Source organism: Aethalodelphis obliquidens, unplaced genomic scaffold (genome assembly GCF_003676395.1).
Source record: "Aethalodelphis obliquidens isolate GAN/ISIS:26980383/991018 unplaced genomic scaffold, ASM367639v1 scaffold8, whole genome shotgun sequence".
Taxonomy (NCBI): Eukaryota; Metazoa; Chordata; class Mammalia; order Artiodactyla; family Delphinidae; genus Aethalodelphis; species Aethalodelphis obliquidens.
Genome location: NW_020837952.1, coordinates 3,930,852 through 3,954,353, shown reverse-complemented (window position 1 = coordinate 3,954,353; position 23,502 = coordinate 3,930,852). Strand labels below are relative to the sequence as shown.

Genomic DNA, 23,502 nt, shown 5'->3' with positions numbered 1-23,502 from the left:
GGCAAGTGGGGGCTACTCTTCGTTGCAGTGCACGGGCTTCTCATTGCGGTGGCTTCTCTTGTTGCGGAGCACAGGCTCTAGGCACGCGGGCTTCAGTAGTTGTGGCACGCGGGCTCAGTAGTTGTGGCACGCAGGCTCAGTAGTTGTGGCACACGGGCTTAGTTGCTCCGCTGCATGTGGGATCTTCCCCAACTAGGGATCAAACCCGTGTCCCCTGAGTTGGCAGGCGGATTCTTAACCACTGCGCCACCAGGGAAGTCCCTAGGAATTTACATTTTAAGCCAGCTAAGCATCTGATGGGCTTGGGGGATGGAGAACCTACGTGGGGGTATTTGGGCACAGGTAGGGACCTCAGAACAGTTTCCTTGCCAAGAGGGTGCTAGACGCGTGGGGAGAAATATTGAAAATGGCGATGGGAAGAAAACTTATACTGAGTAACGATAGCTGCTATCACCATCCTGAGCTGCCTTGTACCCAGCCCTATGGTGAGCACCACACCCACCCCCTCGCAATCCCAGCAGCCAGGTGAGGTGGGGAATGCCCTCCTCCCTGTTACAGATGTGGAAGCCGAATCAGAGGCCATCACCCCAGGTTAGGAACTTACAGCCAAAGCCGGTGCTCTTATCCCTGGATGAATCAGCCTCCAGGCGCAGGCCCCATCCACAAGCCAGGCCTGCTTCCCAGAAGCTTTCTCCGTGTCGGAAACTAGTCTCAGTGCTTTGCATAACAACCCCATGAAGCAGCTGCGATTATTTCCACCTTTTACAAATGAGTGAACTGAGGCCAGTAAGCTCAGCTTGGTAACATCCAAGATTTATGGGTGCCACCCCTGCCTCTCATGCCATTTGGGGGATGGGTGGTATGGGGGGAGGGTGTCAGAGAGAGACAGGATCCTAGCTTCAGCTACACGTCTATTTTTTATTCAATATATTAAATATATTAATCAGAAAAGACACGTACTATAAATCCAGGAAAATACACAAATATAAATGTCAGAATCTGTCACTTGTCTGCCTCCTAGAGTGAGTCTATGTACACATGGAAGGAGGGCGGGAAGAGAGCAAGTAGGAGGAGGCTGGTGGGGGCCCGTCCCTCCCTCCCAAACCCCACTCCCACCTCAACCTCTTCCTTCCTGTATTTACAGCAGCATTTGGCTTATTTACAGCATGGCGGTATGTGTGTTAAAAACGGTTTTATCTTACAAAAACATAAAGACCAGGGCTGGGCTGGGGGTTAAGACAAATAGTAAGGGTCACCCCTGTGAACGCATCCCCCTCCCCCAGGGCATGAACTCCCTGCCGACCTCCCAGAGCAGGTGGCGGGGAGGGGCGGCCAGTCTGCAGCTCAGGCCCAGGCTGAGGGGTGGTGCTCCAGGGGTCCGTGGGCCGTGGGCTAAAGGCACGTGGGGTGGCGTGTGAGCGTGCACACGGAGTGCACGCGTGTTCCCGGGCTGGGGTCAGAAGGGCAGCGTGTCCATAAAGATCTTCTCGACGATGGGTGGAGGGGGCACCAAGTCCTCCAGCTTGAGGTAGAAGATGCGCTGCAGGCCCTGGGTGCACAGGGTCCGCAGCTCGGGCAGCTTGCCCAGCAGGCGCGACAGGCAGCTGGTGGGCTGAGGCTCGCCTGCCTCGGCCGAGACGTGCTCCTTCAGGCAGCTGGCGATGCGGTTCTGCAGCTCCTCTACCCTGCAAGGCTCCTGCAGCCCGTGCCGGTCTGTGGGGAAGGTGCAGGATTAGCTGCACAGCTGAGGAGCAGACGCCCCTCTCCCCGGCCTCTCCCAGGTCTCTGGAACGGCCGCCAGTGACCAGGCCCCACAGCCCTCTGCACTGTGCAAAGGCACAGGAGCCTGCTTCTGAGCCCCAGCAGAAGCCTAGCAAGGCAGCAACGTTCATTATCCTCATCTTCCAAGTGACACAGTGAGGCCCAGAGAGGTTAAATGACTTGCCTAAGGTCGCAAAAAGGAAATAAAACCCTATGCAGGTTTTCTGACGAGGCCAGTGTTGCTTTTGGTTTCTGGTTTTTTTCCCCCCAGACTGTTTGTGAGAAACCCTGGGTTTGAGCAGCAGGGTTTCAGAGGCCACCTCCAGGGAAAGCAGGCCTCAAAACCCACCACACTCTCTCTGCAGCCCAGAGTGCCTCAGATTCTGTCCTACAGTTTTTTGCCCTATGTAGCTTTGTGAAATTTCAGTTAAAAAAATTAAGTGAAAAAGAGATGGGGCAGATTCTGGTGCTTTAAAAAATAAAGAGACCCGAAAACCTCCGCATTTAATGCCAAAAACTCCATCCTGCGTAATTATATTTACATAAAGTACACAACGAGCACAGCTAATCTGTGCTATTAGCAGTCGGGGTGGCAGCCACCTTTTGGGGAACTGATGACAGGAAGGGGGCACAGGAGGGGTTCTGGTGTCCTGGTCATGTCTGTTTCTTTTTTTTTTTTTTTTTGCGGTAGGTGGGCCTTTCACTGCTGTGGCCTCTCCCGTTGCGGAGCACAGGCTCCGGACGCACAGGCTCAGCGGCCATGGCTCACGGGCCCAGCCGCTGCGCGGCATGTGGGATCCTCCCGGACCGGGGCACGAACCCGTGTCCCCTGCATCGGCAGGCGGACTCTCAACCACTGCGCCACCAGGGAAGCTCATGTCTGTTTCTTGATCTAGGTGCTGTTTATGTGCACATGCTCCGTTTGTAAAAACTTCCTGTGTGCAACACGATTAAGATTTTAAAAACAAACCCAAACTTTAGGCCACACATGACACCTACACGATCAGGATCTGTGGTCCTCTGGGATAACTCACAGGCTGGCTTGGTTTGCAGTCAGCCACAGCTGGGCCTGAAGCCTGGCTCTGCCACCTGCCAGCTGTGTTGCCCTGAGCCATGCTTACCCCTCTCTGCATCTAATCACCCTCGCTCCACAAGGTGGGGGCCCAGGAAGCGCCAGGTGCCCGCCCATCCAGGGCCAGGCCCTCAGGCCCTCCCCATCTCCCCAGGTCTGTGGAACTAGCCACCCACCTGTGATAAGGACGAGCGCAGAGAGGCAGGCAAAAGCAGGGACGTCGACGACCAAGCTGTGCAGGGAGCGAGAGAAGGCCAGGATGCTGTCGATCCAGTCCCCGAAGCCGCGGGCACACTGCAGCCGGTGCAGCACCAGGCCCGAGCAGAAGATGAGCTTCCCCTCAGCCGGCTTAGACCTGGTGGGCAGGGATGCAGACACGAGTCAGAGGGGCTGGAGGGCAGGGCGGCAGGGTGAGGGGTGAGCAGACAGCCGGAAGCTCACCGGTAGGCCAGGCGGAGGATGAAGAGCTCCAGGAAGGCCGACTCCAGCAGCAGGTCCTGGTCCCCGGGGGAAAGCTCGGCAAAGCCGGGGATCTTCTCAGCCCACTTGCGGATAACCTCCAGGGAACCCGAAAGCAGGTCGTAGAACTGCTGCACGTCCCCGGCATCCTCCTTCCCGAAGTGGGGCAGCACCAGCTCCTGGAACTAGGAAGCGGCCTGGCCGGGTCAGACCCCAGGGAAAGCCCCGCACCAAGGCCGCCACGTACAGCCATGACACGCCCTCCCTCGGATGTCAGATCCCGGGGGTGAGAGTGGAGCTGAGATTCCGCCCACACTTGCTTGCCAACTCTCACATATTAACCCAGGGCCACAGCTGCTGGAAGGAGCACGTTTTTCTAATTGACCCCTGCCCTAAGGGGTACATTTTCCCATCTGGTCAGCCTGGAGGGGCCTCCTCTCTTTTCAATTTGTGGAACTGGGGCTTTTCTAATGTGCAGGAAAGCGCTGAACGTGGGGTAGGCGGGGCCTCACCTTGGAGTAGTCCAGTTTGGAAGTGCTGGGCCCCGAGTCCAGGTGTGCCCGGACCAGGGAGGTGAGGAGATTCGCAGGGGAGGCATCCGGGGGTTGCTTGGGCTTTGAAGGGAGCCGCCCCCGCCGCCCCTTCAGGCTGTCTGTCCGGACAACTGCAGAGAAATGGGCAAGGGTGAGCAAGGGAGGAAGGGAGCCAGGGAAGGGCCTCTCAGCCCAAGCTGTGCCCAGCAGTGCCAGGCAGCAACCCCAAGTGCAAGGACCTAGAGCCCCCGAGACCCAGGGGACTCTGCAGGGACCTCCCCCACCACAAGGCAGGCAGGTGGACCAGAGGTCGGGGAGGAAGTAGGGCCCAGGCATGCCCTGCCCTGCGGCCCACCAGAACAAATGTCTGGGGGACTCTGCCGGCCCCACCCCACTCAGGCCCGCCGCTGTCCCACTGGGCCTGTGCCAGCCACCCACCTTCCTTCACCATGCCCACAGCCAGGCACTTCTGGAAGCGACAGAACTGGCAGCGGTTTCGCCGTCTCTTGTCCACAGGGCAGTCCTTGTTAGCCAGGCAGATGTACTTGGCATTTTTCTGCACTGTGCGCTGGCGGGGGGGGGCAACACGGAACACGCTGTCAGAGCGTGGGGATGGGGGGAGCCCAGGGGAGGGAAGCGACCAGATCCTACTGCCATCGCAGACAAAAGCGCTCTCTGTTCACAGCTATTTTTCTAACATTTGGGTGGCAGGGGAGGGAGAGATGGATGGGTGGGGGAAGGAAGAGAAAAGTCTTGGGGACACTGGGGGAGGGTTCGGCCTCACCCTCAGGACACAAGATTAGGGGCTCGGGGCTCCCCAGCAGCTGGTACTTCTTAACATGCCTGCGTCCGCCTGCCCCTTCCCTGGGGCAGACACGAGAGGGCTGAGGAGGGGCTGGGGGTGGGGACGGGAAGCGAAGCAGGCACCCAGCACTGGGACAAACACACAGCCTGTTCCCAAGTCCACCCCCAGCCCTCAAGCACCAAGCCCTCTTCTCAGATCCTTTCATCTCGCGCCAGGAACACGAGTGCCTGGGGCCCCCCTTCCCACCAGGACCTTGAGTGGGGGGAGGCCAGGCAGAGGAAAGCTAGAGGCTGGCCACTGAACTTCCCCTCGTGGGTACCCCTGCAGCCCGCACCCTCTGCCCAGCTCTCACCCCTCCCTCCATAACTCTACAGCCCCAGTCCCAGCATGAAAAGGTCCCCGCTCCCTGCTCCCAGGACAGTAGCCCACCTGGCAGGCCTGCCCTCTGCTTAAAGAGCAGAACTTGTTGGGAGGAGAACCCAAGGGAAGTCACCACAGACCCTGCTGGGGTGAGAGAGCAGCCTGTCCCACCTGTCATAAAAAGCTACCCCCCGGGCAGCCCAGTACCTTGAAGAAGCCCTTGCAGCCCTCGCAGGTGCGGACACCGTAATGCTGGCAAGAGGCGTTGTCCCCACACACGGCACAGCGGCCCTCGCTTGCACCCGGAGCCCCACTCCGGGCTTTGGCTGGGGTCACGGGCGCATCCACCATCCCCAAGCCATCGAGGTGTGAAGACGCGGGCACCAGGCCTGGGAACACTGTCGGCATGGAATAGCTCTCTCCCTCCCCCAGCTGGTGGGCAGCCTGCGAGGGGAACAGCCTCAGGGGGCTCTGGGCCAGGCTGGGACTGGGGCCGGGGGGAGGGCTGAAGGAAAAGAAGGTCAGCGGCTGGGGGTGCCCAGAAGCCTTGGGCAGCTGCTCTGTCCATGCCCGCATGCCTTCGTAAGTCTGGCTGGGCGAGAAGGGGCCGAAGGAGCCGTCCCAGGGAGAGAGCTGTGGCGGCTGGAAGCTGGGCGTGGACGGTGACGGGGCTGAGCAGGGGCTGCCGTAGTAGTCGGAGCCGCTGGAGGACAGGGTCTCGTCGAGAGGGCCGCTCAGGGTGCCGGGGTAGCAGCCGAACACCTGGAAGTCCTCGAACTTGAATGAAGCGGAGGCAGGGGAGGTGGCTGACGATGAAGACGTGGAGGAGGCCGAGGAGGAGGCCGAGGAGCACGGCTGGGCTGTTCCCGGCAGCTGGTACAGGAAGGTGTCAAACTCCCCCGTGTAGCCGTCCATGAAGGTGCTGAAGCTGGGCAAGGCCGTGGGGACAGCGGGGGCCGCCTCAGGGCTGGCCAGGTCCATGGTGGGCTTGCTGAGCTCAGGGGTCAGGGGGTCACCGGGTCCCGGGCTTGATGCTGGTGTCCCATACTGGGCTTGGATGCAGGGCATCTCTGGAGAAGGAAGAGACCAAAGGGTGGGGAGGTGGGGAGTCAGTGAGAGAAGCCTGAGGCCTGACCTCTAAGTATAGGCCCCTGAGTTGCCAGGTGGCAGGAGTCCCAGCCAGACAGGGGACACGAGGCGTTAGGGCCACAGCCCACCACAGAACCCAGGAATCCTGGCCCCCAGCCAGAGCACCGTCTCAACCTCCATGTCACAAAGCCCCTGGGCAATGGCCCAGCAAGAGTGGGCTCAAGTCGGAAGGCCAGCCACACCCCAGGCAGCCTGGGAACCCTAGGGAAGGCATCTAGCCAGCATTTCTCTGCTGGAACAGGGGAAAGCTGTGTTCCTCCAGCCCCCTGCCCCTCCCTTACTGGGTAAGGCATGGGTGGGGGCTGGGAGAAGGGTGGGTGGGAGAGGCAGCCAGGCAAGGCCTGAGCCCAGTCCCGGGAGCAGATATGTCGTTCCTCCAACCTGCACTTCTGGGAATATTCCCAGGCATGGCCCAGCCTCTCCCAAACCCCCTCTCCTCCTCCCCACACAGTGCCAGTGCCTGGGCTGAAGGACATCCTGCAGATGGAAAAGGAGCTGGGAGTAAAGGCCCAGCTGCCTACGAAAGCAGCCTAAGCAGCAGTGAGCCTGTGCCCCTCCACCCCTACCCCCACCCGTCCCCACCCTACGTACTGAGCAAAGGCTGCAGATCCCACGCGCACCCCAGTCCTGCCATCTGGGGACAGGCACCCACTCTACGCTGCCTGGGATGCTCCCAGAAGCAAAGAGAAAGGGAGCCCGGCCTCCTTACCCAGTCCCCAGCTCCCCAGGGGATCAGGTAACCTGGCTCCAGACCTTTAAAGGCCACGTGCTGGAAGGGGGAACGTGAGGGAGACAGCAGCCCCTGGACTTCCAGGAGAAGTCCTGAAGAGGAATTCCTCTGCTACCCCCAAAGCGTCTCCCCCTGTTATTTTTATGAGAACACTCAAGAGTCCAGGAGGCTGGAGATGGCTGTGCAGGGAAGAGGAGGAGCCTGCTGGTGAGTGCCGGAAGCCCGGGTCCCTCCGCTAAAGAGTTCTGTGCCCTGAAGAAACCAGGAGCTCAGGCAAAGGTGCTTACACCCTGCCCCAAACCTGTGGAGCCTGAAGGAGCAGACGGAGCATCATTCGGGGGGATCCCTAAGTTCGCAGACAAGTCAAAAACTAACGCAGGGGAGGCTCCGGGACAGTTCCCCATCCCGCCTCCTGGCTTGGCGGTCTCCGTGACCCTGGTCTCATCAGTCAGGGAGGGAGGCTGGGTAAGAAAGCAAGCTGAAGCAGAGCGCCATAGTCAAGGGGGACAGCAGGAGGGGCCAAGGTTGGCATCACCTCCTGGCCAAGAGCCCAGGGAGTCCTCTGGTTCTAGCCTTTCTCCCACCTCCTTTGGCCCCGGACAGGGCAGCTCCACCCCTGACCTGACACTCCCACAACCAACCCAGACAACAGAGCCCCCAGAAACTCTGGCCCCACCCACCCAGTGGCACCCATCCAGAGGCACTGAGCACCTGCAAGAGGTAAGGGTGGCCACGTCTGCCTGCGCTACGACAGCCTGGGCAGGGATGGGTTTGGGTGGAGGAAAAGAGGCAGCAGCTACACAGGGTTGGGCTGGGCGTTCCAGCCTTATTCAAATCCCGTTTCTCCACGTGGACGTCCCACATCCGGATCAATCCCCACCAAACTACCCCCACTCCTGCCTTCATGCAGGTACTTAATGACACAAGATATGGACCTACATGTAGCCTTTGGCGGAAGCACAGGGAGAAGGAAGAGGCGGGGTTGAAGGAGGGAGCAGGGAGAATCCAGCTTCAGGCGGGTCCTGGCAACACTGTGGTTTGCACCTGTCGTGCTGAGCAAGCCTCAGGCTGCACCCTACCTGTGTGATCCAACATAGACCAAGGCGGGAGTGGGGCAGGGCTGGTATCCTCTAGGTGGTACCACACCACAGAACGCAACATTAGCAACTGCCTACCAAGGATCCCAAAGGATGACGCTTTCCACCACGCTCCCTCCCTCTCTCCCTCCCTCTCCCTCTCTCACACACACAGACAGACGCAGATCCAAGCTACAGTAAAAACAATCTTCCCTACGCTTCCAGAGACCCTGCTCCTGCCGGTGAGAAGACGCCTCTATTCCAACACACAGCAGCACCCCCTGCACAGTTCAGCCAATGCTGACCTCAACAATCTAGACCTCTCCTAGATAATCCAGGGAGAAACTTGCAGCTGCGGGTCACCACAAACTAAGCCACAGCCTCTAAAGTGTTAAGAAAACAACTAACGGCTGGGGTGCGAGCTGACAAGCTGGGAAGAAGGAGACCCTTTTGGAAATTCAATCCTGGTAGGAGTCAGATACATCCCAGCAGCCCAAGCTCTGTGCACCTTCTCCCCCACGCACACTGTACTGAGACCCCAACCAGCAACTAAGTCCCAGGCGCCCGGGCCCACTAAAGGACCCTGGGAGACTGAACTCTAGCCAGTCTCCTACTGAACAGGTCCCCACTGCCGGCACCAACCTAACCCTCTGTGGCTTCCACCTTGCACAGACACGGCCCCCCCCCGACACACACACACACACACACACACACACACACACACACACACACACACCGCTCAGTAAACTCCAGTCCGATCTGAGTCCTCATCCCGTTCCAACCGCTAACCCCCAACGCCACAACTGCATCCTACTCCCGCCCTCCTTCATGCTGACCCTAAAACACCCTTTCTGCCCGCGCGAACACCCATCTCCTTCATGCAGCAAGCCCCCCAACCCAAAACAGAGCTCTGTGGAGATGCACGCTTCCCGGGGGTCACCTACCCGGCTGGCTCCTGCTCCCCGTGCCCAGGACCGGCGCCCCAAGTCGCCGCCCGGTCCCGCGTGCGCTCCCGCGGTCCTGCACACTCCCCCAACTTTCGCAGCCTCCACCACTGGGACTCCCGGCCGCGCCGGACCCTGCTCTTAAGCGCTCCGTGACGCACGGGGAGGGGCGGGGGCGCCACTGACGCACGCGGCCGGGCGAGCTCTGGCCATACAAGGGCGCGGGGGGCGGCGCGGTTCCGGCGGGAGGCGGCCAGGGGTAGGCACGGGGACGGGGAGCCCGAGGAGGCGGGGCGAGAGGGGGGGCCTGGAATGTCTGCGCGCGTGACGCACGCGGGGTTCCATTGACGCAGGGAGCGCGGATTGTTTGATCTATAAATAGTCCCCTCTCGCCCTCTGCGCCAGCTAAAAATAGCAGCTCGCGGATTCGCTAGGCTCCTCCGGCAGGACCCAGCACCGGCCCGGGGCCCCTGGGGCCGAAATAAGCAGCCCGAGGGCCAGAGCCCAAGAAAAGGGTGCTCTAGCGCCGTGGCTGCGGGGCTTCCCCGGACGAGGAGCTCCTCACCCTCCGGCGGCTCCCGGGAGCCACGAACGCGCCCGGCTCCGCTTTTGCACCATCCCCAGCCCTTCCAGCGGGCACGGGGAAGGCCCAGGGCTGGGGCGGGCAACTCAGAGACTCACCCCGGGGAACCTGCGCCCCCCACCTCAGCCCAAGGCGCTGCCACTGCACTTGACCCTTCTTCCCCAGCGGGGTCTCGGGCTGTCTCTCTCACACACACACACACACACACACTTATTCCCTCTGTCTCTCTCACACACACACACACACACACACACACACACACACACTCACACACACACACTTATTCCCTCCCCCCAATTTCTCATGCAAAGTACCTTCCGGAGGGCAGGGATTCGCCAAGCCCAAGACAGGCCAACTGGCTGTGCTTCACAGCTGAAGTTGATTTCTCACCACTACCCTCCCCAGTCCCTGACAGGGTGAAAGCACTCTAGTTGGGAAATTACAGAATTTCAGAACCGGGTGGAGCCTGAGAAATCTTTTCGAATCTGTGCCGACTCTTCCCCACTTTATAAATAAACAGGCTCAGCAAAATAATAGCACTTGCTCAAGGCCACAGAGCAAGGCGGTGGCACACTGGGGTGGAACCTGACTACATCTCTAGGGGATCCCTTCACACCCTCCGCTGTCCATGATCGAGGAGTTCCCACCTGCAGCCTTCCCGGGAGCCCTCGCCTGCTAGGTGGGAGAGGAAGGAAGAAAAGGCTACTATTTAGAAGAAGAGAGCCCCTCCCCACACCCCTCCCCCTCTCCCCTCTCCACACTGAGCTTGCGCCCACGGACCCCACTCTGGCCTCCCCTGGTCACCCAACAGCACTTTCCTCTACCCTTGAGGCACTTCCTGCTCCTCACTTCCACTCTCACCTCCGTCTCAGGTTTCCCACACCCTGCTCTCCAGCCCCCACTTCTGTCCACTCAAAGGTCCCACCAGCACCTCAAATGTCACCCGTTCCAGACAGAGCTTGCCGTCTCTGCACTCCCCGCCTGCCACCCATCTCTGCTCCTGATGCCCCACATGCTACTTTTCACTCTTTCCTGAAATTCTATTTTGGAACTTCTCTTGGATCCTCCGTTCCTAATTGCCAGCCAGAGCCCACGCCTCACTGGTGCCTGAAGGCAGCAGACCAGCTGATTGAGGCCAACGACCTCCCCTTCTCCCTTCTTCTTGCCCGCACCCATTAAGAAACTGCCCCTTCACCAGCCTGCCTCCTCTTCCCAAACCCTACTGTCCACCACGGATGGAGCAGTCTTCATGTAACACCAGCATCATTCGGTGATCCGGTCAGAGCCTAGCATAGCTCCCGCACTGCAGCCCACAGTCTCAACATGGACCAGTCTTCAGAGAGCTCTGGCCTTTGCTAAAACACCTTCCAAAGACGCTTCAACGGCCACCTGCGTGCAGATGAAGTGTGGGCAGGATGATGTTTAGCCAAAGTTTTGTTTTTCTTTGTCTTGGGCTTTTGCAGAAGATATTACTTGGATAAAAAGGATTCCACAGCTTAAAACTGGTTAGAAACCACTAATATAATTCATGTCTTCCCATTTTGCAGATTAGGACCCAAGGGCTCCCAGAAGAGCTGCACCTTGCTCAGAAGCACAAGCAAGTCCGGGCTGGTGAAACTAACCCAGCTGCATCACGGGCTGGTTTCCCCACCTAGCCCCCCGCCCCCCCGCCCAGCAGGGCCTTCCTCAGAAAATAAAAACAATTCTAATATGTTAGCAAAAGATGATTAGCCAGGCCAATGTTCTTCCCAGGTCAGTGTTCTTCCCTCCAAAACTCATCAGCAAAAGAAAAAAAGAGACAAGAAAAAGTATATGAGCTGCAGCCTTAATGGCTCTTTGAAAGCTGACCTAGCCTTGAGCCCTAGCACCCCCTTTTTTCCCCACCACTTTCCATCTGTAAAGAGCAACACAGACCATCCCCTACCTTTCCCATGGGGAGGCCCACCCAGGAGCCCCAGGGAACTCAAGTGTGGTGAGGAGCTGTCCAGGTCCCCAGTCTAAATCTCCGCGTCTCAGCATCCAGCCTCCAGATTTGTGCCTGCAGCCCGGGCCCCATCTCCGCGGGAGATGGCAGATTTGCAGGTTGCAGTCTTGCTGCCCCAAAGGCAGAGGGTGGAAGAGACAGCAGCAGCTACCACCTGGCCATGCTTGTGGAGGTGGGGGATGCTGGGGGCTTGGAACACACCACACTCTGAAAATAAGTAAATAAGGAGAAAAAGGCAGTCCCTCTATAGGAACACACCCGGGGAGCACCTAGCCTAAGACAGAGAGGGGAGAGGCGAGAGGGGCTTGGGGACCTCAGGCTTCATCCCTGCTGGCCAGATGCCCTCCAGGGAGGGTGGCCTGGGGCTCTGAGGTGGAATCTGGCCAAGGTGGAACTCTTGAAAAGGCATAACTGATGCAGACGTTGGGAGACCTGGAGCATAAGCTGGTCGAAGACTGGACGGAGACTCCAAGGGACTCCACTAAGCCCAACCTTTAGGAGCAAGGTCAGAGTGAACAGCTCATTGTGGGGTAGGTAAGGGTTGGAAAGAGACAGGTAATGATGGCAGAGGTATCCGAAACTAGAGGTGAGGACCAGAAGGTAAAGCAGGGCCATGATAACACAGGAAGGGCAGGGAAAGATGCTGTGCTGGAGACGAGACAGCTGCCCGAGGTCAGGCTCGCACAGCACAGCACAGCCCACCAATCTACCCTCACCACCCCCAGGATCCCCACTGCCCCAACATAAAGACCTTGGGCTAAACCTTCCCACCACCCATTGGGCACATTGTTCCTCTTCCTTCTATTCTAACCCTACTCATCCTCTAAGACTTCAGCTCATAACATCCTCCTGGACCAGCCTAACTCTTAATAATAAGTACCTTCTCACTGGAGGGTTTGGGGGTGGGGGAGTGAGGGACACCAGTGAAGGGTCAGACCCTCGGCTTAGGGCACGTCACGTGGATTCTTCCACTTAACCCTCTCCCTAACCGTCTACGTTCGGAATTACCACCTACATTTTATAAATGAGGAGGAGGCTTAGGGGCCAGGAATCAGCTCCCCGAACTCCCAGTTCTGTGCTAGACCCACTGCCCTCAACTCTGAACTCCAGAGCTCTGGCTTCTGGCCCCACAAGCCTTGAGTCTCACAAGTGCACCACACAGCTGGTACGCACAAGGCCTATAAGCTGGAAACAGCAGTGCCTACGAGGGCGTCTCTGGGGGGGCTGGAAGCGTCCCAGCTCCTAGTCTGAACGGTGGTCACCTGGGTGTGCTCAGTATGGAAAAGTAATCACACTCTATGCTCTGAAGATTTCACGTCTGTGATTTGCATGCTTTTCTGTATGGATGTTATACTTTCAGAAAGAAAAGTTTATTTACAAAAATAGCCACACCTAAATGGAAGAGACATATTTATTCAAATGGAGGCAGATGCTGCTGGAGTTTCCTGAAATCACAGAGAAACAGTGGCTGTTTCTCATTACGTTATTCGTTCTATCGACACATACTCAAGAGCACAGCTACGGTTAGGAGAGGCTGCAGCATCTGACATCAGAAAGGGGTCCTCTTTCAGCATGTTTTCTGAACCACTCAGCTCGGGCCTGGCCCCTGCTCGTCAAGTCTTGTGGGGCTCGGGGACTCTCGTGCTCAGGCCATCCCTCCCCCGACAACCAGTGTGTGAACGGGAGGGCAAGGCCCTGTCTCTCCCACCTTGGCAGGAGGCCCCTTCATGCATCCTCAACGGTAAGTAGCCCAGGGCAGGCCGCAAATGGGCAGCCAAAGTACACCATCGTCCCCCAGCCAAGACGGTGGGTAAATAGGAGATGGAGGAAGTGGAACTGCACAGCCCCTTTCCCACGCTGCCCCGCCCACCTCAGGCTGGCCCCTGCCCCTGCTGAGCAAAGGGCAGGAACTTGCCCTACTTTCGCCAAGACCATCCTCACCCATGGGCCTCCACACCCTTCCCACAGGGTAGGCAGAGGGAGTGAGCTTTGCCTCCTCCCCCCCACCCCCCACCCCAGCTTCCCCACCTTAGCCCCAGGACCTATCTCCAGGCCTGACCCGGCCACTTCCTCTTCCTGCCCTGGCAGCAGGCAGGGGGATTTGTGCCGTGGGCAGGGAAGCTCTGCCTACTGCTCCAGGGGGCTTCCACGGACAGCTCTGGGAACTGGGGATGTAGGGGCAGGCCCAGGTCTGATCTTCTGGCCCTTGTCCAGGCCCTGCCACGACCACACGTTTTGTTACCTCCCGGGAAAACAGGTTCCCAAGGACACGGGCAGGTCAGCCGCCACCCTCCACTTCTCACCCCAGCCCCAGCAGAGGCAAAAGATAAAGGAACTCTCAGAGGCATCTTTGACCTGGAGCCAGCAAGCCTGGTGTGTGACCCGGGGCCAGTCCCTTGCCCTCTTCGGGACCGTTTCCTCATCTGCCCAATGCTGACAACATCACTAGTCCTGGTGCTATTAGAATTCAAGTCACTAACGGAAGGGGGAGGCTCACAGTGAAATGGGAGCACTGTCTGGGGGCTGGGGCTCTAGGGACCCGCAGCAGGATCCTGAGGGAGGCACAGAAAGGAGACACCAGCGCCGTCAGCTCGATGGGGAGCCAGCACCCTCCTTCTTCAAGACCCAGAGATAAATAGTACCCCCATCCCCACCTCTCCCTCTCCAGGGCTGCGTGAAAGGAAATGAGAGTATGCCCAGCACCAGGGAAATTCCGGACTGTGTGCAGCAAGTGCTCAACTGATACTCCGAAGAGAGCTGGTTACTTGAGCAGGTCAGACCTCTCTCCACAGAGGTCATTTCCAGTCCAGTGATGTCTCAACCCCCAGCCCGCTATCAGGCCAGAAGGAATCCACATACAACATAAAGCAACAAGATCAGACTTCAGGAAGAACCTCCAGACAGAGCTGGAAAACATAGACAAGATCATGGAGGTCCTCTGGGAAGAGTCGACCCACGCCTCATTTGTAGCCTCCTCAAATCTCCTTCCATTGGCTTCCCTGGTGGCGCAGCGGTTAAGAATCGCCTGCCAATGCAGGGGACACGGGTTCGAGCCCTGCTCCGGGAAGATCCCACATGCTGCGGAGCAACTAAGCCCGTGCGCCACAACTACTGAGCCTGCGCTCGAGAGCCTGTAAGCCACAACTACCAAGCCCACGTGCCACAACTACTGAAGCCCGTGTGCCTAGAGCCCGCAACAAGAGAAGCCACGGCAATGAGAAGCCCGTACACTGCAAACAAAAGTGGCCCCCGCTCGCCGCAACTAGAGAAAAGCCCGTGCACAGCAACGGAGACCCAACACAGCCAAAAAAAAAAAAAAATCTCCTTCCATGCCCCTCAGTCTGCTCAGCTCCTGGCCAGCTCTTCTCTCCCCGACCCTAGGGGGTTCTCCCACCACCTCGCACAACATCAACAACCCACCAAATTCTCCTGTGCCTGCCCAAGGTCTCCACCCAGCCTCCCTGGGCAAAATTTCAAATTCCAAAATAAAAACCCTCTGATAACGAGGCCCAGCCGGAAAGACTGATGCATTTTCCTATTGTTGAAGTATTTTTAGTCACAGGCTCTGGATTCGTTTAAAGACTCACGTTCAGAAAGGGAAAAAATTTTTTTTCAAGAACCGAGAAGGAGAGCACACAGCCTCCCACGTAAGGAGCTCCGCTTATTCCATGCCGGCCCAAGCCCCTGGCCCGGCTCCCGGGGAGCGTGCTTGTGGCAAGCCGGTTGGCGGACTTGCCAAGCCTAGCTCCAGTCCAGCTTCTCAGGCACCAAACCAGGCGGGAAGCCAGGCAAGTAGGGCGGGGCAGGGGCCGAGGGCGGGCTCAGGGACGTCAATCCACAAGTTCAGACCCCAAGTCCCAACCAGCTGGGGGGCCAGGGACCCTACTCAAGGACAAGTGCTGAGGTACCTGACTGACACCCAGCTCACTCCAGCATCCGTCCCCAGTGTTGTCCAGGCCGGGTCAACAGGACAGGAGGATGGAAGACCCTGTTGCAAATCTCTGAGGAAGGAGACAGGCGGCATCACCTATTTCCTCGTCGCCTGGTTCTCAACCACAAAGGGATCCAAGTCCAACTCCCGTCATCCAAGTGCCAAAAAGCCTTTACCCTCATTCCTCGGGAGGGTCGGCCACCCCTGCTTCCTCCTCCGCCCCTCCCCCTCCGGAGGCCAAAGAAACCACAGTGAGGACGGTCACAATGGAAAAAGATGCACACAGCCCAGCCCCTGTGCCTCGGTTTCCCCATTCCTAAGACTCACCAGCTTCCTCCACGCGATCTGCTTTGATTCTCTGAGGGCCTGGACAACTGCACCAAGGGAGAATCCCGGGATTGGTTGGGGACTCTTCCCGGTGGCCTCAGGAAGCCCTGCGGGAAGAGACGTGACCGCCCAGTCAGCCCGTCCTGCCGACCGAGGCTGTGCACCAGCTGAGCGGACTCAGGACACGGAGCGGCCTCCAAGCCAGCATGTCCTCCTCTGTTTATATAGCTGAAACCGGAGCTGGCCTCTGGGGGCAGGGGGAGCTGCCTCAGGGCCCTCTGGCTGAGGCCTGACTTTGGCCCAGGTCAGCAAGAGCCTAAAATAGTCAGCTGACGGGAGCCCTGGCATGAGCGTGACCCTGGGCCCGTGCCCGGGCCTGGCAGACAGGTGCCCACGTCACAGGACCAGCAGCTGTAGCACTCGTGGAGCCCCCGCTGGTAGCACTCATGGTGGCCTTGCCAGCACCTCTGGCATGGGAATTCCACCCAATCACCACCCTTACCCAGACAACGGACTGACCGCAAGGAATTCTGGCCCCAGGAGCCACTGGGTACCCAAAGGGAAGGCTAGGCACTCAGCAGGCCGCGTCTGACCTGAGGGCAGAGGTGGGGGCTGAGCGGAGGGAAAGACACCCGGCCGCTGCTGTCATCTTCACTCACGTGCTTCCCGAGTCCAGATGTCCAGCTGACCAGGGACACCCGCCTCTTCCACTTACAGTAATTCCTCTCCCTGCCCCAGCCCGAGGTTGGTGGCACAGTGCCTGCTGCCAGCAAGAGGCCAGGTGCATACCCAGCGCAGCCCCCAGAACAGGAGGCCCTGCTTCCCAGGGCTTTCCCTCCTTCCCTCCAGGCTTGGAGGGCTGGGCAGCCCATCCTCCCCATCCCAGCCACCTCTCTGGGACTCTCTGCACCTCGAACACCAACTCCACAAGAGGCAACAGAGTTTGGGGGTCCAGGGTGGGATACTGAGCCAGCTCCTGCTTCATCTGGGGATCTCTCAAGGCCCGAAGGGGGTGTTGCTCAGAGATGACCCTCGTTTCTGGGCAAGGAAGAAGGGAATAAGAGGGTCCCTGTCCAGGGCGCCAAGCTGAACTCCAGCTCTCTCAGGTAAACACGGTGACCAGGACTATGTACCCTTGACCCCGCCCCAGTACCTCAAGTCCCCAAGGAAAGGCCTGGTGGAAATCCCATTCCCATACTCTGCCCCTCACCCACAGATCAGCTTGTGTCTTCTCCGGAGGCATCTTCAGGCAAGGAAGGTATGTCCTCCACCAGCTGACCGGGCCACTGGGCTTGCCCAGAATCCAGAAGACCTGGATTCTGAGCTCGGGTCTACACGTCCTCAGTGTAGGACCTTGAAAAGTGCCTTGTCCCCTCTCTAACTCAGTTTCTTCATCCATAAGAAGAGGAGGGGAGCTAGACGGCCACGGATTTCTCTGGCCATGGCCACAAGTCTGAGACTTTCCCTCTCAGGGATGTTGGATGAATAGTGAAGGGTCTGTCCCTGCCCTTGGTCAGCGAGATCCTCCCCATTCATAGAGCCACCCGCCCCATACCAGACCCCACAGGACCTACAGGCCCACCGCAGAAGGGGGCAGTCATCACCCTTTCAGGGAGGCAAGGGGTGGTCCAAGTTTCCCTTCACGCACTCCCCTGGTACAGTGTCTACACCCTAGGAACAAGGCAACTTCCCATCCCCCAGGTCTGCCCCGCTATACTCCCAGCCTGGCCTTGAGCTATACAACCCCACCCCATCAGCTTCCCAGAAGGAGGCACATGCTGCCCTGGGAGCAGCTGTCATCCCCAACAACCCCATGACACCCAGGCCCAGAGCCCCCCAGTCTGTCCTGCTAAGAAAGTCAGGCTTCCCCCCTTCCCTGCCCCCGCGTTACCCCCACCACTGAAGAAATCAGATCTCCCATGCTGAGCAGCACCTCGCCCACCACCTCTGCAGGGCTTCCCCCTCCATCCCCCAAACCACATCCGCTTCAGGCAGCTCCACACCCACCTCAGGGGCCCCAGGGGCGTACAAGGGGCAACAGCAGGGCACTCACCCCTCTGGATGGACCAACAGTCCTCGAACAACACTCGACCATCCCTCGGGCCTTCGGGGCCTGGCAGAAGGCGCTGACACCAGGGAGGGGCTGGGGCTGGCCTCTGTCCACAGTGGAGGCCTGCAGAGGGAGAGTCCACGCGAGAGAGGAGAAACCAGCTAGCGGGACCATTCCCTGGAGACAGCACAGCCAGAAAACACAGGAGTGGGAACAGAAGCAGGACCCGGGCCATGAGGGGGGACAAGGCAGCCCAAGGACCTCCGTGAGCTGGGCGTCAGAGGCTGGGGGCCCACACCGCAAGCAAACAGCACTTGGGAACGTGGGGTGTGGCCAGGAGCTGCCGACAGTGTCTGGGGCACCTCTGGGCCCTGGAGACACAGCTCCTCAGCCTCACACCCCACTCCTGGGGGGAGGGGGGTACCTCAATCCAGCTTTCAGCTCCCTGATGTGCACAAAAGGGCCTGTTGTAGGCAGAGAAAAGGGAGCTATTGTGAGGACAGAGCAGAATACCCCTCTCTCCTTTAATGGGCTCCAACTTGGCCCCCAAAGCTTCAGAGGCTGCAGAGCAAGGGCTCCATGCCCCCATCTCTAGGCAGCCCAGCCTTCTAATCTGAGCCATGGGGACTCTCAGGAAATCCTCTCTGAAGGGATTCCAGTCACAAAGCTGGAAGGTCCAGCTTGGGGTGGAGGGGTTAAGAGCATGGATGCTGCAGCCCTGTGGCCTGGGTTCAGATCCTGGCTCCATCACTTGTAACCTTAGGCAAGTTACATAGCTTCTCTGTTACTCATCTGTGAAAATGAGAATCTGTGGGACCTCCCTGGTGGCGCAGTGGTTAAGAATCCGCCTGCTAATGCAGGGGACACGGGTTCAAGCCCTGGCCCGGGAAGATCCCACATACCGTGAAGCAACTAAGCCCGTGCGCCACAACTACTGAGCCTGCGCTCCAGAACCTGCGAGCCACAACTACTGAGCCCACATGCTGCAACTACTGAAGTCTGCGTGTAGAGCCCGTGCTCTGCTACAAGAGAAGCTACCACAATGAGCAGCCCGTGCACCGCAACAAAGAGTAGCCCCCGCTCGCTGCAACTAGAGAAAGCCTGCACGCAGCAACGAAGACCCAATGCAGCCAAAAATAAATAATAAATAAATAGTCTAAAAAAAAAAGAAGAGAATCTGTAATTGACATCTCTAAAATTAACAACCATACGTTTACCAGCGGGCTTAAAATGAGCTCATATGTGTAAAGGACTTAAAACAGTGCTGGATACACACAGGTGCTATCATTATTAGGAGAAATTGAATGATGACACATAAAAGCTAACCCCAGACCTGGTTCCTATTCCAAGCCACTTCTGGGCACCTGGCCTCTACTTCCAGGGCCACCTGTGCGTGCCACCCCTTCAGCCTCTTCAAGCTCTCCCCCAACCCTGCTGGTGCCAAAGCCTTCAGCCAGGGCAACGCAGACCCCACTCCTCTCCTTCCCTTCTCCTACCCTTACTCAGCCCTCTCCTCTCTTGCCTGGGCCCCAAGGTGAGGGCAGGACCAGACAAGGCGTGATCTTCCCTGGTTATCAGGATGCCCTTCAGGCCGATGAGATCTAGGAAAAGAGAAGTAGATGCTTCCACGGTGCCAGGTAGAGGAAGTGAGGAGGAGGGGTCCCAGAGGGTAGGTGATGGACTCCTTCACCCTCCTAACCTCTGTCCCACGGTCCACAGGCTTAGGGGAGTTCCTCTAGCCCATGGTACCCAGATTCTCCTCTTACAGAGCTATTAGCACCCCGATATCCCTGTGGGTATAATGGGGAGCAGGGCATGAAGAAGGGGAAGGCGGTCTGGATCATCTAGAGGGAGTCCAACCCCACACAGAAGGCAAAACCAGGCTGCAAACCTGGGCCAGCCCACAGCCTACACCTGCTTCCCAGAATGACCCTGTCATCTTCCCGTACCCCAGAAACGGTCTGCGGTCATGCCCTAGCCTCCCCCCATCCCCGACCCCACCAACCTTCCCTTTTCTCCCTTCCAGCCCACAGCTGCGGACAAAGGGTAGGGAGGGCCAAACACCTCTTACCACAGTCAGGCCCAACCTGAGTGCCCGGGAAGACCCTGTATCTGAGAACAGGGGTCAGAGTCGGGGATCCAGTTGGTGCCCAGAAAGTGATTCACAGCATCTTAGAGCAGGCATCTGATCCCATCTCCTGCCCTCCATCCAAATCCCATCCTCAACAGTCATTCCACAAGCATTTACTGAGGGCCTACTGTGAGCCAGTGAGCCTCAAACAGTGGGAGATCCAAGAAGCAGCAGATCAAGGTCCCGGGGCCCCAGGAGGTTACGATGCAGGAACGAATCAACATTGGTTCCAGTCAGCCCTGTGCCGAGGACAAACCAGCTGAGTGGGCTTGGAGGAGGAGAAAGTGATTCCCCCCCAAAGGAAGTGGGCGCCTCAGGCCAGACTTCAGCCCCCAGCCCCTGCTCTCCAGCTCCCCTTCCCTGCTGTGCTCCAGCCCCGTGCTCTCTTGCCCCATGCAGAGCCTCTGCATTGGCTGTTCCTTCTGCCAGGACAGTCACTGCCTGCGATACCTGTGTGGCTAGCGCCTTCTCATCAATCAGGTTTCCATTCCCATTTCACCTCCACTCCCACCCCGCCACATGAACCTATTTTTACCATCGCCATAGGACTAATGCTGTGCGTTTGTTTACGTGTCTGTCTCAATGGCTGCAGAGTTCAGACTCCAAACCAGAGCTCAGTACTAATAGGTGCTCAGTTAAGTATCTGTGGAATGCGGGAGAGGGGGACTCAGACGTGCCTGCATCAGGAAGGGTTTAGGAGGAGGGTCAGCCAGTCACCTGGAAGGAGGCAGGGAGAACACTGCGGCTAAGGAGCTGTCCCCTCCACTTGGGGGCAGACCCAAACTCCAAGGGTTCCCTCCTATGCTGAGTCACGACTGACACAGGAGCCCCCAGCCCCGCATGAACCCACCTGAAACCTCCTTCTCCTCCCTCCTATCAACTGAGTCTTTCCTTATCTGAACTCCTTGCAACAGGACATGAATGACAGACCCTCTGGAGCCCTGGTGGCTTCCTGATGGCATAAACTCTGCCTTGGCCAATGTCCCCACCCAGAAATGGGCATATTACTATTACCAACAATAACAGCAGCAGCTAATATTTGTTGAACACCATGTGCTAAATATATCACTACGCACTTTACACTCAGGTTCTCATTTTAGCCTCACAACACTGTGAGAAAAGCATTATTATGAACGTTTTAACAAGGAGGAAACTAAGGCACAGAAATGTTAAGCAACCTGTCCAAGGTCACACAGCTAGGAAGTGACAAAGCTAGGATTAGAACCCAGGGAGCCCAACCAGGGAGCCCAGGGTCAGGCAACCCCCTTCCCTCCTTGGACCTGCTTAGTGGGCACAGAGCAATTTGACAGCCAACACCAGAGAGCCAGTGGGAAGCTCCAGGGCCTGAGTTGCTGGGTTGAACCTCTCAGCTAATTTTCTTAACTACAGCACAGGCCTCAACATTCATAATCAGTCTCATTCATCCTGCTAGACTTGGTCCATCCTTCTGCCTGGCTGCCATCGCTTGGAATCTTGGCTTTACCGTACTATACATTTGTCATTGTCATTCCTCTCACCTCTAGGTCACTACAAAGAGTCGGCTGGCTTCCCTTTCAAGTCTTCAACCAATTCACTTGGTGTGGGTCTAGGGCCAAGCCTGAAGTCACCACTGAAGCCTCCTACCACATCAGCACACTTTGGGCATAACTATTCTCAATCCACCTACCTCTGCCCAGCCTTCCTTTTCCCAGCACACCCCTAATACTAGCCCCCAACCCAAATTATTACTCCACTGGAAACCACTGGAGATGCCACCTCTGCAGCACTTCTAATCCCAGGTCCGCTCCTGACTCCACGAGACCCTCTCCAGGCTCGGCTTCTCAGCTCAGTCCCACGAAGGGGTTGCACCGGGCAACTCTGGTCCCTCCCGGCTCGGCGTCCTGGCAGCCGAGCTCCCTAACTCCTGGAAGCCAGCGGGGAAATGGAAGGAATTCCTCTGGCCTGGCCACTTCCAGCGCCCCTCGCGGGCCAAACCCCACCCTTGGCGGGCTGGGGCGAGAAAGCGCTGGCCGCCACACTCGGGGGCTGACTCGGATGTAGCCGGTTCCGCCGGGAATCCAGTCCCTGCCCCCACGCCCCCCGGTCTCCAAGCGGGACTCCCGGCGCGGCCCCGACCCCCGCCACGCACCCGCGCAGACCGCACCCTTCCCGGGGCCCCCGGAGCCCCCTCCCCGGCCCCCTCCCCTTGCCCGACTCGCCTGGCTCGCCTCGCCGCCCCCGCCTTCCGGGGTCGCACCCCCGCCGGCGGGGAGCGGCTCGGCAGCGTAGGAGCGCCCATGGCCGGGCGGCCTGGGATCGCGGACGCCGCGCGGGGGGCCCCACTGTTCCGCCGCCGCCGCCTCGCGCTCCTGCAGCCGCGCCACCGCGGCCCCGCGCCCCCCGCCCCCGGGGACCCCCCCCGGCCCCCAGTTCCGGCCGCGACCGCGCCCCCCGCCCCCGCAGCTGCCAGCACCGCCGCCCCAGCCCCGGGCTCGCCTCCCCCGGCGGGCGGGCGGGGACAGTGACGCGCGCCCATTGACGTCTCCGGAATCCCGGCTGCGTGGCCGACGCAGCCTCATCAATGGGGCTAAAAATAGCGGCGCCCGGAATAGCCGCAAGGGCCTGGCCCCGCCCCGCGGGCCCCCCTCCCCAACCCTCGCCGCACACCCTGTTACATAATCCGCCCGCCTGCGGCCTGGGTGGGGGAGCTGTTTCTCAGGTGAGGCGTCTGCGGCCTTGCTGACATCTTCCCAGGCAGCGAACCTGGAGCTGACTTATAAATAAATTAACCCGGGGGCTTCCCCGAGGAAGAGGTGGAAAAAGTGAGGCCCAGAGAGGCTCAGCAGCGGCCCAAAGTCACACAGCAATTAGGCTGCTTTGAGAAACCAGGACCGGGGCCCTCTGAGCCCTGGACACCCCCACCAGCATCACTTGGCCTACATGCCACCACAAGGGCAAGGAGCCCAGCCAACCGGGTGTCCAGCGTTCACACAAGAAGGCAGCTTAGAGAAAGAAGACTTCTGGGAAGGTGAAATTTCTCCTGGAGAGAAGCATTCCCAGAGGCAGCTGCTCCCATACTACTGTGTGACCTAGGGCAAGTCACTTCACCTCTCTGAGCCTCAGTTTTCTTACCTATAAAATGAGGATGATGAACTTCCCTGGTGTCCAGGGGTTAAGACTCTGCGATTCCACTACAGGGGGCACGGGTTTCATCCCTGGTCAGGGAACTAAGATCCCACATGCCGCACAGCGCAGCCAATCAATCAACCGAAATGAGGATGATAATATTATCCCCCTTTTCCAGTTATCAGGAGTCAGGAGAATCGAACAACCGTGGAGGTGCCTCGTACACAGTAGTTACTCACAGTTACTTTCTCCTCCTTGTTTTCCTCTAGGAACCTGACTTCCCCAATACACAGGAGTGCTTCGTGAAAGAAACACACAGAGGCACACCACAGTGGCCAGGAAGCGCTGAGTGGCCCACCCTCTTCTGATCCTATTCTTCTCCCCAGTAAGAACCTGCCCGGGAGTGAGAGTGCTTGGAAGGTTTCCCTCTCCCACCTGACTGGAACACTCTTTGGAAATGGGAGAACTGTATTTGTCCGGAGCAAACAAATCCTTCTCCCCC

The 23,502-nt window shown here is 58.6% G+C and overlaps 1 protein-coding gene across 21 annotated transcripts; it reads right to left on the bottom strand.

Moving 5' to 3' along the window:
* Window positions 1-895: 895 nt before the first annotated feature.
* Window positions 896-22,000, bottom strand: NR4A1 (nuclear receptor subfamily 4 group A member 1). Of its 21 annotated transcripts, none has more exons than XM_027106342.1 (11): window positions 21,651-21,998; window positions 21,413-21,480; window positions 20,431-20,612; window positions 19,261-20,134; window positions 17,768-18,228; window positions 5,198-6,060; window positions 4,264-4,393; window positions 3,805-3,956; window positions 3,275-3,477; window positions 3,010-3,188; window positions 896-1,713 (listed from the first exon to the last, which is right to left on the bottom strand). In XM_027106342.1, exons 5-11 carry the CDS (start codon window positions 17,997-17,999, stop codon window positions 1,457-1,459), a joined length of 2,016 nt encoding a protein of 671 aa, XP_026962143.1. In that variant the 5' UTR covers window positions 18,000-18,228; window positions 19,261-20,134; window positions 20,431-20,612; window positions 21,413-21,480; window positions 21,651-21,998; the 3' UTR covers window positions 896-1,456. The 21 variants fall into 21 exon arrangements, with proteins under 21 accessions (XP_026962143.1, XP_026962150.1, XP_026962152.1 ...); XM_027106349.1 differs by having other exon boundaries at window positions 20,431-20,572; XM_027106351.1 differs by adding an exon at window positions 15,715-15,821 and having other exon boundaries at window positions 17,768-17,887; window positions 18,189-18,228; window positions 20,431-21,997.
* Window positions 22,001-23,502: the final 1,502 nt, after the last annotated feature.

Coding starts and splice junctions, on each gene's coding strand:
- NR4A1 (XM_027106337.1), bottom strand. CDS start 17,999: ATGGCCCGGGTCCTGCTTCTGTTCCCACTCCTGTGTTTTCTGGCTGTG. Junction 6,061..17,767: donor CTGTTGGTCCATCCAGAGGG/GTGAGTGCCCTG, acceptor TTCCTTCTCCAG/AGATGCCCTGCATCCAAGCC. Junction 3,957..4,263: donor TGTGGGCATGGTGAAGGAAG/GTGGGTGGCTGG, acceptor ATTTCTCTGCAG/TTGTCCGGACAGACAGCCTG.